General features: G+C 39.7%; 1 protein-coding gene across 2 annotated transcripts in view; it reads right to left on the bottom strand.

Annotated features, from left to right (window-relative positions):
• Positions 1-1,241: 1,241 nt before the first annotated feature.
• Positions 1,242-16,540, bottom strand: part of tmem164 (transmembrane protein 164) — a 20,688-nt gene continuing 5,389 nt past the window's right edge. For both annotated transcript variants that reach the window (XM_008402632.2, XM_008402631.2), the window contains 5 exons: positions 10,232-10,281; positions 7,914-7,980; positions 6,841-6,919; positions 5,918-6,018; positions 1,242-4,766 (listed from right to left, as the gene is read on the bottom strand). In XM_008402632.2, the coding sequence (XP_008400854.1) occupies positions 4,563-4,766; positions 5,918-6,018; positions 6,841-6,919; positions 7,914-7,980; positions 10,232-10,281 (501 nt within the window). In that variant the 3' untranslated portion in view covers positions 1,242-4,562. The remainder of the gene's footprint in view (positions 4,767-5,917; positions 6,019-6,840; positions 6,920-7,913; positions 7,981-10,231; positions 10,282-16,540) is intronic.

Here is a 16,540-nt window from a genome sequence, read left to right on the forward strand (position 1 = left end):
AAGTACAAAACACAAAAAAAGGTTAAAAAAATAAATAAAATAAAAAAAAATTAAGGCTGAAAGAATATATATCGATGGGTTATCTGTAAGCAATGGCTGTGAAGATAATGTAGTTTTAAACATTGTTACCTTTTAAAATCATTTATTCAATAAAAAAAAACTCCAAATCAGCTAAAAACGTGTCGTTCCTCTTGTTTTGCAACACTTCTGCCCATGAGGMAGGGGAGAGGCGGGTTGGATGAAATGTTACTTTTTCCAGTTGCTATTTAAGCGGCTTCACAGCAGGAGGTTTACTATTTTTAGTTTGCTATCAAAATGACAGTCATTTGAACAAGGTTTGTATTGATCAAAATGTATTTCAGATAGCTTTAAAGAAGGGGTGGGCTTGATGTGAAACGGATACATGGGATTAAAAAAGGTTGGTGAAAACAAACAGTGGGAAGAGACCAGCAAAACTTCGACTTTCACTTAATTCAGTCTGAAAACCTTCATTTGTTTTTGCCTTAACTGACTTGTTTGTTTTTCATTCACACTTTAAAATTGATGTCACATGTTATTCATACTGTGATGGTGTATTGAAATACCAGGTAAACCTTTCCTTCAACCAATTTCCATAGCTTAGTTACGTTACTGTTAGCTAATGCCTGCTAACATGCAATTCATTTAAGTGGCTCAATGTAAATCTGAATCATTTTGTAAATTTGAAAATATATTTTTTGATGCTGGAATTAAAATCCCAATCTTCAGCAGCTGTGTGCAGATTTAGGCCTGGTGTGTCGTCAAGGAGACGGACTGGGAATATATGCCAGGAAGTAGTTTCCTACTTTCTTCACATTCATGACTGAGTGCAATTCTCGTACTTTTACCGATTTTTACTCCATGAATGTGACAAACACCTGTATTAGGTTATTCTACCTGATTTTAAGAAGTTAGCGGTTTGATCAGCTGAACAAACGGTGTGATTTCATTCTGAGACCCAACCTAATTACAGTTTTTCTCGGTGGTTTACCCACATTTTCTGAACGCATGCCTCATACTCTCAGGACTCTACACACAAAAAAGAAAATTCACACACAATGAGGAAAAACCCTTCAATTCTCCTGCGAAATGAAACTTTCACATTCAAAACAATGTTATGTCTTCTTCAAATGATATTTTGTTTTCAGCAGAAAAAGGAGTAGGACAAATGTCCGACTTAAATTCGACTATTACAGAACATAAATACAAAAGTACACAAGGAAAACTTTGGCCACTGGAAATCCCTTTAATTGTTGCCACAACACACACATCTGAACTTGGAGGTACAAAAGTTTTTCCTCTCCCTTTTTGATCCTGAAATAAAGACAATGCTACAGTTACACGGACCACCTCAGACTTGAAATGAAATATACATACGAGTGACATTTTCCTATAATAGGTGTTGATTTAACGACATGAATTTTCAAGGTACACATTTTTATGCATGATTTGTTACAGTAGGAGCAAGAGTTTCTTTCAAGTGTCTTGATACATAAGAGAGCCTGGTAAAAGTATTCACACCCCCACTGCACTTGTTCACGAACCGTGACACATCTTATGTGATTAAATTCACAATTATTGTGAAGCGGAAGGAAAAAATGACACATGGTTATAATATCTAGGTTGTAAAATACGGCACAGCTGCACCCAGACACGACCGTCCACCAGGCTGAAAAACGAGATGAAGAACAACGGTTCTGTTTTGGGGATTACTCTGGAATGTCTGGAGATTATCGTGCAAAGAAGGATTCTTTATAAAAATTATGGAAAACCCTGAGCATCCTCTTCACGGGACTGTTAAAAAAAACTAAAAAAAACAGCAGAATTTTCAGACAGAGGCTTCTTCTGAGCCGCTGTAATACAGACTGGTTTGCTGAATAATGTCCGCTTTGGGCTGTTTAGGTGTAGCTGTGCTACACTCTGTCCACTTTTGGGCAATGGATTAGCATAAAACCGCAAGAACTGCAATCTGTTATCTTGGGCACCGGAATAAAGAAACCTTCACACAAACGCAGAAATTACCATCTTTCATAATGACGGCCTAATAAAAGTCATCGAAATGTGGAGGTGGCAGCATGAAACACGAGGAAAAGGTACAAGGGATATGAATGCTTTTGCAAAGACCTTCAGTTCCAGATCTGCCTGCCATTGGCAATTTTTTTTTCCTAACAATGTTCAACAAGGTTAAACCTTGACGGATATAGTCAAACACCACGATAAAAACAACACACACACACACAGAGAGAAACGAAACAAGCCCCACCCATTCACTCATTATTCTTCGCTTCAACCTGCAGCATGTAAGAAGTCCTTCATGCCTCCTGATTATCATAACTGGAATGCATTGAACAGGCTGGAGACTGAAAGATAAAAGCCACTTACAAAAAATATTTCCTATCCTGATCATATATGGTTTCTTTTTTTCTTCATTCAAAAAAAAAAAAAAAAACAAAACAAAAAAAAAACAGAAGAGAACATTGGCATCCACGCGCTATTAAACGAGCAGTGACTTTAACAACAACTCACATTTAAAAATCTGCTTCAAAGCGCACTTGAGACAAATAAAAAACGACTCAGTAAAATGAGTTAGCGCAACTAAACTCATTCAGAACTGAAAGCAGCGCCTCCCACCTGCTGAGTACCCGAATGGTCCCACCGGCTGCGCCACAGACAGGGGGCCACATTCAGGTACTCAACGTCGACGTTACATTTATAAAACAAAAAAACAAAAAAAAAAAGGCAGCAGGATGAAAACTGTATCACAAGGTTTCCCCCAGCTTCCGCCATTACAAGCACGGCGGCAGCTTGGCTTTATTTGCCCCGCCTACGTCGCTAGTTTGTTTATTTCAGATGAGCTTTTAATACACCAGTAACAGCGAAGACGGGTCTATGGTTGATGCATTAAGCTGGGCGCGACGACGTGTTGGCATCGCGCACAGTCATGGCGTCTGGTGGTCATGCGCCTCCAGGAGTTTTGCAAATGGCGCGCGCCACCTGGAAGGAGCTCCATTGGGGCTCATTTTCGGACAACGCCGTACCAARGTAGGCGGTTCGCGCAAGCGCAACGCAAGCCGCCGATACAATTTCACAWATAGTCGCGCTTTTTGAGGTTCTCGTTGCGAAGAAAGAGTAACGAGAGGCGTATGTGTTTACATATCCCACGAGCTCGCTCAATGCGAGTTCTGGCACGCGCTCGACTCTTTGTCGGCACTTGCAACTTGATAAAGTTAACCAGTCAATCGTAGACTAGTCTTCAAACAGCTTTCCTCGCAAATACTGCATTCGCTTGGATAAAAAATAACCAATCACAACTAGCAAAACACTGCACCAAGCAGCAGACATTACTGAAGGAAAACTTAATACAAGAAATACTTGAATTTTGTACYCTATGTATATTTAGTTGCCATTGCCCATTTTAGGTAACATTTCTTTTAATTTCTTTTAAATATGATCGGGGCTGGCTCAAGATTCTACTGAGAGGGGGGCAAGTTTAATTAGCTGACCATAAACTGATMAACTGGTACTTGGTTATTATTTGTGAAAAACCAAGCTCAAACGCAAAGATTAAACTCATAGCATCATGTTGTARCTATGGTARCACAACAATCATACTATGAAGAGTTCATTTTTTGAACTTTCACAACGTAATCTCGTCAGCTTTTTCAAATCTTAAAATTTAAATGGCAAGGAATGTAAAGGTTTTATCGCTACTGAAACAATTACATAAAATTTTATAGGATTTTTATCCTCAATAAAAACAAATGTTCAAAAGTGATAGTTCTATGTTAAGCAGTCATGGAGGCTCCTGCAGGTCTGGGCGGGCCTTGAGGAGCTGAGTGTGACCAGCATTACATAACTTGTTCCAAGACAAGATCAATGTCTGATTAAGTAATGACAAATTAGTWCAAAAACAATTATCTAATTTGAATTAATGATATTTTTGTTTGTATTTTTTAAGACTACAGTTGTGTGCTTAGGTGTCGTCAATAATACCTTCAAAACAGCATACAGTTACCTAGTCACAATAAATTTACCGTCAACTTTAAAAAAAAWTTTAACACAAAAAACAGAAGGGTGTGCTGTGGTGGCGCAGGGGTTAAGCACAGCCCATGTATGGAGGCCTTAGTCCTYGACGCAGCCGTCGCAGGTTCGATTCCTGGCCAGGCGACCTTAGCCGCATGTCTTTCACCTTCTCTCAAAATCAACTTTCCTGTCAATTAACTATCAAATAAAGGCCACAGGAGCCAATAAAACCTTTAAAAAAAAAAAAAAAAAAATGGCAGGCCGCTGGTGGACTGCCCTCCCACCGGGCTTGGCAAGTTTTCTGGGGGAAACCCTGTCAGTGAGCGCATGTCCAGCTGCYTAACAACCAGCATGGAAACTGTACACACAAGTACGTATTTGAGCCACCAAGAATGACATGTGGGTTTATTGGCCCCTGGAAAGCTTCCCYTCGGCTCAAYGGAGCTAAAAGACTCCCRAAAACGCAGATTAAAAGAAAAAAAAAGAAAATCAAAGCCTCGGGGATGCGTGTGCTCGGACGTCTAGTCGACCTTGCTGCGCAGTGGAAGCGTGTCCAGCAGGTATCTGCAGGCGGAGCCGCTGTGCTGAGCGAGGAACGTCAGGAGCTTCCCGTGGAGCAGCGTCAGCGCGGTCTGGTGGCCCGTCGCCAACACCCGGTACCACGGCCCGTAGAASGGATCGGACACGGCCGGACACAGCATGTTGTTCAGGTTGACCTCCGTCGCCTGGGGGGTGGCGGGGGAGAGCGGGGACAGGTTAATTGGGYGTGAGACCTAGTTTTCATGTTAATGGTGATTTAAAAAAAGAAAAAATAATTATCCACTTGGATGAGGCTCTGGCGAATGTCATGCTCGACTTAACTGTGCATATCTTTATGAATCATTAATTTCCTCTGGATTTCTGCTCCAAAAAGCCCCCTTTCCCCGCAAATGGAATGAGTGATGAGTTCACCGCCTGGAAGTCCTCCGTAACTTATCATTAGTCTGCAGAAACTCATTTGGCTGCCAAATGATTTCACATCTTGTTAGCGCTGCAGATTTTCTCTGGATTATTTTCCTTATTGCTTAATTGGCTTCATAGCTGAATGAGAAGATAAAAAAAAAAAAAAAGACAGATCGGCTGGAAATCCTCAAAAATATACATATTTTTGTTTAATATATTTTTTAATTTCATATTCATTTTTATTTGTATTATAAAAACATAATTATTTGCTGAATAATGTATAATAGTTTTTGTTTAAATATTTTTTTGTTTCTTTAAACAACTTGGATGCACATTTCTCTGGACTSGAGTATTTTTTAACTACCCAGTGTGCAGGTATATATTGAAATTTTGCAYTTACTGTGCAGTACTTAATTCTTTATTTTATTTTCATATATATATATTTTTTCCATATTTTATCTTTGTGCGAATCCTTTGGTTCCTACAGTTGCATAGAAATGTCCCCATTGTGGATCAATAAAGGATATTTYTATTCTATACTTCAATAAATTTCTGATAATTTCAGCTGAAAATTATTTTGCATTAATTTCTCTTCTCAGTAAAGTAGGAAACAGGTTGAATTCAGCAACTGGCATTACACCGATTGTGGGAAGAAGTCTAACGTTTGCCTCAGAAGAAACATCTTTATTTCTCTTCTTTGCCAATCTATCATGCTGCTACTAAATTTTACAGATTTTACTCTGTAAATACACCCAAATCAACTATAATTTCTCTTCAGAACTCCCAGAATTACTCATCACCAAACTGTTTTGAACCTGCTCCGCTTTTGGATTCCCACAATTTGCAGCTATCCTGTTGACTCTACCGATGGAAGAAAACATGCAGGCCACATAGTGAAGTACCACCCGAGCGCCTCTAGAGGGCTCTGTCTTACCAGGCCAAGGGGCTGCAGGAAGAGGATGTGGTAGAGAAACAGGATGCCAGTAGAGAGCACCGCCCACCACATGTTCCCCAGAGGCTCGGGCTGGTACACACCTGCAAGAGGCAAGAGCTGCCGGTGAAAAATCTCACACAGTTTGAAGGTTAAGCAGAGAGCAGGTGCATGATATGCATCTCGATCGGCGACCCCGGCCACCTGTTACACATCCTGCTGCTGCTGCAGCATCGAGGAGCCGGCTGGTGTGTGTGTGTGTGCTTCACGCTGGCTTTTCCTGTTTTCTCTTTGGCAGAATTTTCAGGTGCCAGAGGAAGAACTCTCACTCTATCAATGTTACAGATGAAATTTTCTATGTTTGGCTTTCGATGTGACGCTAAGAATGAACGCTGAGTGTTGGTATCACTGTGGTACAAATCAGATGATGTTCTCCAGCCTTCTGTCTGGTTGAATGTTGCCCTTTGACCTCCTACTTGCTGCTTTGTGTTTTATCCAGATCAACACAATGAAGTGAATCAAATCTAAACCTACTGCATGACTTCCAGTAGCATTATGGATTTTTCCTCAAGGTCTGCTTATTTGCTTCAAACTCAAAGATGAGACACGATCAATTTCTGCACTGCAGTTCTTGATGCGCATAATATCTCTGCATCCTGTTGCTATAACGACAGGAGAAACAAAAACGTCCTTTTTTTTCCCCCAACACAGGGGAGCAATACGCAAAAATATTAAAGGGTCTTTAATAAACCGCTGGGCCAACAGAGTGTCATCAGATGCTTGTTTACAATAAACACAGCAGTGACATAAACCGGAACCTGTGAGCGCAAAGCCACAACAGGAAACTGCAGCATCGTCAACAAAGGTGCAAGTCATTGTGCCGTCTTAACTTGGGGACGTGTAGAGACCACATCACTGCCACGTACCTCCTTTCCTCATGAGGTAAACAGGCACCCAGTACATCATGGAATGTTGGATGTAGTAGATCTCCATCTCAAACGGCAGCTGAGGAGCAAACAGAAACGTCAATCACGTCAATGTCTCTCTCTGACATTAACAGCGTACTTCTCAAAGTGCCACATGCTTTCGCTTTTTTCAGACATTAGCGAGGTAAAATGCATCATATATATCATTTTCGAGGTTTGCCCCTCAGAACCGGTGACCAGATCAGATAAGATAACACCTTCATGGTAAAACAGAATGCAAAGCAGTCTGCTGTAGCCGTTCTTTCCTGTTTGGGAATCTGATAAAAACTTAGTTGAGAAAGACAAAAACACATATTTGCATCTGATATTAACGGTAGATTTTCTAGGGCTATGAGTCAAAGTTGAAACTGTTCAAAGTTTCATTTCTCAGAAAGCAACAGAGGCAGCCCTCATTAGCTGAAGTGAGGGCTGGTTCACTTTAGCTCATGTACAGAAGAAGTAAAGGTGTTGAAGGATGAATTTTAAAACTAAATAGCTAGTTATTTATTTACCATACTGAGCTCTGACTATTCATCCTAGATTTTAGGGTATTTATTAAAAGGATCGTTCAAACAACAGATATGTTCAAGTTTAGGCGTGTAGTTGTGCTCTTCATGTCATTCCCTGACTTAAACTGGCATGTTCTCTGGTTGTTCCCATTTTGAAGAGCAACTATAAGAAATCCATTAGGTCATATTTTAATTCATTTCCATTCAGAAATACTTTATTTATCCCAAAGCGACATTAAATGTTGTAACTCATATCATACAAGTAACGTTTAAAGAGACGCTGTGACCTTTGACTGAAGACTTTTGTGCTGTAGCTGTCTAATGACCGTCATAGCATGCTAACAGCTCTATTGCTGGGCAACATCCTGGCAAGAACTGCTAATCCACCTCATTTGCTTTTGCCGTTAAATTAGTTACTCCCGATAAATTTTGCCAAACAGAAAGTAAGGGTGACAATAAAACTGGTAGAGATAAAAGAAAAGCAAAAAAACCCCAAAACAAAACAAATAATGCTTATATACTTACTAGCCTGGTGTTGACTATAGGGAACACTAAGCCCAGCAGCGCTCCATTCAGCATGTGAATATGCAGTCTGAAAAGATGCAGAAGAAAAGTGGCGTTAAAGTGAAAACTGATAGAGCAGCAGGTTGTTCTTATCTAGAGCCATTTCTGATGAGTCTTTGTAAAAMAAAATKWGAAAATCATCCAGAAAAGCTCTTTACATCAAGCATCCCCTAACCTCTGCAGTTCTTCYTCCTATAACTTGGATTTCCAGTAGTTGAGCCTTTGGGGGAAAACACACCGATTCTTCTTTAACCACACTTTATTCAGCAGCCGCCCTGCACAGTCTTGAAGGCCAGTAGGTCGTGTCAAACCACAGCCCCGACATGTCCGACACACAAACTGCTCTTTTTGTCCAATGAGCCAAAATAACTGTTGTGACAGATAAGGTCATTGGGAAAACAGAAGTGCTGTGGGACTGTCACTTCTAATACACCCAGCTGTCAGTCTGAGCAGCCTCCTCACTTTCTATTTTTATTTTTTAAACCACTTCATTCTAATTTAAATACACTATTTTCTCCTTGCACTAAATAATGAAGGAATGTGTGTTTGTGACGTAACCAAAACCTGCGTCACGAACTACATTTATGGAGGATAATCTCACCTTTTATTTTTGATATTATGTGTGAATAATTAGWCAAAATATATATGTAGTTCTATGTAGCTTTGTGCAGCAGTTACAGTCTAGTGAAGACGTAACCATAGCACTGTAGGTCAAATATTCATAGATTTRATGCTAGTTATTGTCCAATTAGGTTATTGGCAAACATTTTAATGAACCTTCTTGTTCTGAAATAAGTTAATTTAGTTACATTTTACTGTCCAGCTAAAGACACCCAAACTGGAACTGTAAAAAGTTCTTTAAATGGAAGCAAAAATACAAAGCTAGCAGCAGGTCAAAGCGTCAAAAACATCTTACTGGACACTAGCCACAGATCCGAGATTAACTGCTTCACTAGATTCAATGTGCAGACTGGTTCGGTCATGAACTTGAGTAAGGGTTTTGAACTTCCCACAGAAAGGTAAATGCTTATTCTTTTCTTTGTCGTTTCTGATCCAGTGTCACTTTAAGCCCAAGACGTTAAAAGTGACATGGAATTCGCTTCTTGTTCAGAATAAGGTCAGAGGTCAGGGATTTTGCTGCGCATGTAAATGAAGCGACCGTGTGAGAGAGACGTCRCCCTGGAGAAGTCATTTGGCGAGTCGCCGTCTTTGGGAATTCAAAGATCGATGGCTTAAATCCCCTGGGGAACAGAGTCTAGCACACCAACTATGCGGCGCTTTATTCGCAGGTATGCTTTCAATCTGCTTCTGCCGCATCTATATGAACGCAGGAGTTATTGTTATTCTCTGGGCAGCTACTATTCTTTACAAAGGAATTTCCAATTCTTGAACTTTAATGTAGTTTTCTGGRATTTCATGTAATAAAAAYCAACTGGGTTGTGAAAACAACAGGATTTTCAAGYGCAAATTTGAATGCCGCAAATTTGCATTTAGCCCCTTTTTAATGGACAAGTGTTCTTTCAAAAATACGTTGAAGTGTGTGTTTGCCACGTTTGAGGGGTGTGAGTACTTTTACGAGACAGTGTAGTTTGATTAAGTCATATTACTAATGTATTTTATGATGAAGTTGCGCAAAATGTAGGACATCTAATCAAAAACCAGTTGAGAAACACTCTTTACATTTACAGTAGAGGTGGCCATTGCCATACAAATACCGCACCGCTCTGCCTCCAAGAAAGTTTAAAGAAAGGAAATAAAGTTGTTGCATTTTCTTTTCAACAGCCGAGTTTTTTTTTATGGGGCAATATTTCATGTTTTTCCTCCCATTTCAAGAGTACGCACTCATATTGGCCGACCACTCACTGCGATTGTTCCCTCTGCTGAATTACAGAGTGACCCGGCTAGGATTTATTTCAGAGTAAATTCCACACTGTCTGCCCCGCCGGCTAAAACCTTCCCATGAATAATTAACCTCTCTGACCAGAGGAGGTTTAAAGGAGAGGCCATAAACCCCAAACCAAAGTGTTACAGTAAATCTCCGGAAGAAGCCGGCACACTCCAGCGAAGCTTGCAGGTCATAACAATCGGCGATAATGACGATGCCTTCAGGACGGAAATGAGAAGTACATTCATGCTTTTACAGCTAGAAGTCCCCACTGGCAGGTTTGTAATGCAAGTGGATGACATAATGCAGGAATCTCAGCTATGGGACTTTTCCTTTCTCTCTTAGTTCTTAAAAACTTTTGGCGGACGACACGGAAGAGGGTAAACACACTCACCGAAAGACAATCATCGCTGTTTTACACGGCGGGCAGGCCAGCAGGAAGATCTGTTGGAGAAACCACAAAGTGAGATTGAAAACCAGCYGACATCACATTCAGCTCTGACKGTCATTAGGAGCCGCTTGAATGCGTTAAGAGCTTCCTGCTCTTAACGCTGCAAGCAAATATACAGTAAGAGATTTTGACGAGACCGGTCCTTAGGGACCGGCCTCCAATCAATGAAAATAAAAAGTTTTTAGGTTGAGACAAACAGCGACAACCCAGACTGCTTCACGGTGGTTTTTAGAGAAGGGCCGTACGTTTTTATCTGTGAGGTGAAAGCGTTAATTTGGCACATTCATCGCTTGGATTTTAAAATCCTCTCCTAGATATTTGACTCGGCAACCTGCCTGGTGATGAAGGCTGCAGAGCAGCTGCAGCGTGGCCTGGTTTGTGTTAATATTTGCCGTCGGACAGCGTGCGTGTTTGTGTGCCGGGTCGATCGAATCGAGTCAGCGTCTTACTGCTTTGTGGATCCTGGCTTCAGCCTTGCCGATATGATAATGATAATGACTGCTACTTTTACACCTACCTCTCAGTGAGACAATAAATACATGACAGGAAACAGTTGCCATCTCATTTCCATAGAGGCATCGCCGACCTGTTACTACAGCTCAAAACAAACGGCTGTGGAATATTTATTTTTATCTTTGAAGAATAAAATTGACACGTACTGATGAGATATTTTTAGATAATAATCTAATGACCTACTTTGAGGTCAGTGGCATTATGTTTGTGTAGCTGTAGTTGCTGCTGTGGGTCAAAGGTCAAGTCACGTCAAGATTTATCCCATTTTTGTTCCTATTTTGTTCCCGGTGAACAAATAATTTCACAACCACAAGTTTAGCGTTTGTTGTACAACATATTAGGATAACATGGCACTGTGATATTAGTATTGAATATTCTGTATTTTAATTGCGATTGACATTTTATTTACCAATATATATATTTTAGCTATGCTACTTTACTCGCTATTGCTCTGGCATTTCTAAAGCAACCAGTTCATTCATTTCCCTTGGTGCTGATAGGCTGAATCCCCCAACAGCTGAGATTCTGTTAGCTTAAATGCAGTAGTACARAAACGGCTTCAACTTCAATGTCACATGCTGTTTTTATTTTTATTATGTAACGCACCTTGAAATGCCTGGCTGCTGAAATGTGCTATACAAATAAAATTTGATTGATTGATTGAACTGTGCACATTAATGGACATTAAGGTATATTTGGTGTTTGAACTCAAAAAACTAAGGACATTGGGGCAGATTYATCTGTGCACTCCTTTAATATATAGAGCAGGTCGCCTCGATATCGAAAAATGAATGATGACACTGATGTCCTTCAGTTACCATWAAAAAAAAACAAAGCCAAAGATGGAAAAATATTCGGTTAATGCGACCGCTGCTTTGCCGAATTGATGCCTTTTGTCCCCCAGCTCTACCACCGGCGCTTCAACGTTTGACATGTCCTCCGTTTTCTCAACGTCTGTTTTGCTTCTTCTCGTCACAGACCGGATGGGGCGGAGTCACGTGACTGCAGACTGTACACATAGCGCAGCATCTTAAAAGGKACAGAGCCAAAAAGAAAAAGACAAAAACGACTTCATGTTTTTTCAATTAAAACACCGAAAATGCCGACACRAGCAAATTGACATCTGTCATTGTCATGAATGTCATTGTCATATTGTCCTTTGGAGGAAACTGAGACAATTGAGAATGTGTAGGTGATTAGTGTAAAAGATGCAGTATCCCCAGTTAGTAACCGTAAAACAGAAAACGTTGTAAAAGTGCGAATGAGAAAGACGATAACATCCTTCTTCACCCTGTTAGAGGCAGTTTTACACTAAGCGGCCATGTTTAAAAGCTACAACATAAAGTGGAACGTGTGCCGTATCRCCACGGCTGCACGGTTCACGGCCTCTCCTGTCTGGTCTGTACGAGTAGCAGATTGGATGCATGTTTTAAGTTCAGCATCAAAGGGAAGACAAAGGTACAAAGGTTTTAGCGTTGCCCGGAGAACATGCAAACTCCGTGTTTCCATAACAACAGTATGAAGCTAAAGGACGTCTGTGGAGACAGATTGAGATGCATAAGAAAGCACCATGTGACGCCTTGTTAAGATGATCTCAAAGGAGAAAATAAAAGGCTTCAAACTACTCTGTGCTCATTCACAGCAGCAGCATCTTTTTAGTTTTRGACGAGACGCTAGYTAAATTGGTTTAATTTGGCTCTAGCCGCTGAGATTGTAACTCTTAGRAAGAAAGGAAGGAAACATTTGACTTGTGTAAGATCTTCACAGAAAAGAGAAAAATGCAGATGCGTGCAATATATTGCATAATTAGCACATTCTTTTCAGTGGGAAAGAACTTCTCTTTCTGAAATTCAGAAACAGACTTTCTTGCAAATAAAAAACAAAAAAACATTTTACCAATTATTGAACTGTAAAGAAATTACTTAAATTCTTAAATATGAATATGTTTACCCAAGCTAAATCTAAACAATTTAGTTAAAACACGACAAGAGAAGGGAGGCATTTTGGCGTTAACCCTGGTAATGTGCAACAGACTTCTGTAAGGCCTGGAACAGCAGAAATGGTACTTGAGCAATCTTTATGGTGAAAGATGATCACACAGCGACATTATGACCCAAGTTCWTCACCTTTCATTAACCGGCTTAGAAAATAGCTTCTAAATTTCCATCTTTGGCTTTGTTTTCGATTTTAAAAGTAAGTTTGTTCCCGTGTTCTTCATGTTAATAAAAGTTCTACGTTACCCCAAAGAATACAAGATCATTTTCTTTTCGGGTTTGCCGAGTGCAACAAGCAGCCGATTATTTTCAGTTGTACTCACTCAATCTTCTCTTTGTAACTTGCGGTTTATTGCAACAATTTGGTTGGCTTTGTGCCCAGAACTTAATTAGAGACAGAAAAGCAACATATTGGAGAATTTTTAGCCACGCATAATGTGTCTCACATTTGCCTCGGGATGTTGAAACATCTGTAATAAAAATTTTTAAASCAGGTTATTAGAAAAACAAAAGGAGTTTTAATTTTAGTTAAATATTTCTATATGCGAGATGAATTCAGAGGTTTATCTATAAAGTACCACAAAGAAAATCACCAAATGCCTTATTATCCTCTCTTTACCTTTCAGAAGATCATAAGGCATAAATAAGGTGTACATCACAAAACATAAGGATGATATGAAAGGGTTTTCTTTTCTCACAAGTCCCACTATAAATAACCAATGACCTCCTCTGGCAAAAAAAATAAATAAAAAATTCCATTTGAATATATTTGTTTTCAAATGATAGTTTTAAATAGAGGCCACCTGAAAACGCTCGGCTACAGTGTTCTGACACTGTTTGCAGTAAAAATTGCCAAAAAACAATTTTTCAACATATTCAAAAAGAAGAACTGTTCTTTTTCAGTTTCACCATGAAAGAAATCAGTTCACATTGTGAAACGTATTGATTTCCAGACCAGGGGGAAAATGAGCTAGCAGAAACAATTCTGATCAACTTCAAGCATCTCGTATTCGGCGCGAGTGTGTCAGGCGAGAAGCTGGACCAATACCGACGTGAAATATTTTACAGTAACGCCCAGTTGAAGTCACTCATTAGCCTTGGGCCAGCAGAATATTCTTCACACTTTGTTACAACGGGAGGCGAGATGGTTAGTGAAGAGACGCAGAAACGGCTTCAGTCTCAAGTCATGAGATCTGAAAAGTGAGAAGGCTACATCCTCTCTGTGCAGCAGAAGCGTCAGATGTTTTGGCCAGACCTTCCTYTTTTCTGACAGGGTGTGATGCAGATCTACTCAGGTCTTGTTAACGCTTGAGGATCTCTCATTTAGAACTGGTCTCACCAGTAAAACCAGTCTTTTCTGGTTTCACTGGTGAGACCAGTAAAACTAGATGACATGTAACATCAGTGGCTAGTTAGAAGACTGGAAGATTAACACCTGAACACCAACTGGAAAGTCTTTAAAAGAAAATTAAATCATTACAAAAAACTACAATAAGTTAATAATGCTAAGCCTGGTGGCCCACCAGACTTATAATTCACTGAGGGAAACACTGCATAGTAAGTACACTAAAACTCTGTCAACGTTACAAACTTCTAACTTTGACTCGGCTGTAGAGAGCAATCTTTGTGAATCAGTTACTATTTATATCAGAGGTGTCGTTTTGGGGCCAAATAAAGATCGCAAATGCTGTTAAAGAGCCGGTCGTGCCAGAATCCATTGACAAAACCTGTTCACAAGCTGTTAAAATATTGATGAATTCTTAAAATTAAATATTATTGAACATCTTTTCAGTTCCTCCAGGATTTTGTGGTTCTTTTTGTGATTTTTTGCAATAAAAATCTAAGTGTTTGTGGTACTAATTTAGAAACATTTGCAGATATTTGCGCTTATTTATGACGGTAAATTTTGGCTTTTTATTACTTGCTGTATACAATGGACTACAATCTGACATCAATTAAGGCTGAGGCAGTTGTTTAGTACAAGTAAGAAAGTTTTTGAAAATGAGAAAAATCTGCAATAAACTCCCAATCACGTATTGGCACAAAAAATCGTGGGGATTTGTTGACGTAAGCATGAATTTCCATGATAATTCTCAGGAAACTGGTGGAACTGRCTGATATAATTTGGCAGTAAACATATAAAAACTGCATCGATTTSATTGATAACATAAAATATGAGCACACTGAGTGTTTAGTCTAGAATCTAGAGGGCCATGTAAGAAGCTGTGGCGGGCCGAATTTGGCCCATGCACCTTGAGTTTGACACCTGATTTAGATGATGCCTCCTCTCCTCTGCGTCAAAGATAGAAAACAATAAAGTCTGAGTCACTGACGTATTCAAAACAGGAACATTTAACAARGTTTAAMGTACTTTTACATAAGTTATGAAGTGTAGCTGCCATTACAGAAATACTGGTTATACAGTAGTTTGATTGCTGAAATCAGGGCTTTTTGTTTTCTCTCTCTCCGACACCGAGAGGCTGGAAAAAYACAACAATCAATATCTCTGCATTAGGAGAATCATTTTGATATTAGCTCATGCAATTTATATAAATCAACCCAGTTTGGGTGGAAATTCACACAAGAAAATCACTTTCTGCTGGAGAAGCGTTCAGGTCACATAGTCACAACAATAAATAAATAAATCGACTGACAACTTAATGCTGAGGAATCAGTTTGCTAATTAGTCTGAAAGTTACTATGGCTTGATTCACAGTATCACATGTGCAAAAAGAAAAACAATGATTCTTTGTTTAAATCAGGTGATATTTTTAAGTGAATCCAGTGTTTTTTCTGTAAAATAACACACATCTGATCRCCCCTGTCTAATAATTTAAAAACAAGAACTTGAAGCTACAGAGTTAGCTTTTAAAAAAATAAAAAAACACACCTCAAGARGAGCAAGAAATGAGCACCAGATTCATGTGCTCCGATCAGCATCTCAGCCAGCTTCCTCATCTCCTGCAGCAATAATATACAATAAGGCTACGAGCATGAATGCATTTATGATAGTCAAATCAAGCGGGAAGCTGCTGCAGCTGCACTATTAAAAAACAAACAAATAAATCTAATGGGTTTTTTTCCTTCTTCCTTCTGGAAATGAAATGCAATCTCATCTCAAGGCGCACCAGACTGAAACACAACACAACCCGTCCTCTCTTTTTGTCCTGTGTTGCTCTCCGTCTGAGTCCTGGCTCAAATTAAACGGGATCTTCTACGTACAGGTTCCAGGCAAGAGCGAGCCGCGAGGGCAACGGTTAGTCAAAGTCACGGATGGAGAGTCCCAGAGTCCTCGAAGGCGACCTGAGCTGCACTGGTTGTTGGAGTGGTAGATGTTTTAATGCCACACTTGCACAAACAACTCTTCAGCTGCCTGAATATCAATTCAGAGACGACATGAATCATTTTCTCACTGCTGCCGAGCTTTAAAAGAGGAGTAAAGTTATTTACCAAAGACTATCAGTTTATAGATTGGCGTATCTCAGMGTAGATACGTTTTTTTTCCTCCCCTCCTATTCCAACAGGGAGAGCCATGTCCTTCCAGCCTTATCTGAACAAATGAGTCAACAATCCGCTCAGCTGGCTGTTAACGTTACAGCTGATACCGTAAACATGACCCTACTTAACAATGAGGCTGACACTGCCTGCTAAGCTGATAGAGAATATCTTGGTGATATTTTTACTGGAAATAAATTGCAAAATCTTACGCTAATTGTGAATCCTTAAATGCATTTTGTTTTAAATC

This window comes from Poecilia reticulata, unplaced genomic scaffold (genome assembly GCF_000633615.1).
Source record: "Poecilia reticulata strain Guanapo unplaced genomic scaffold, Guppy_female_1.0+MT scaffold_243, whole genome shotgun sequence".
NCBI lineage: Eukaryota > Metazoa > Chordata > Actinopteri > Cyprinodontiformes > Poeciliidae > Poecilia > Poecilia reticulata.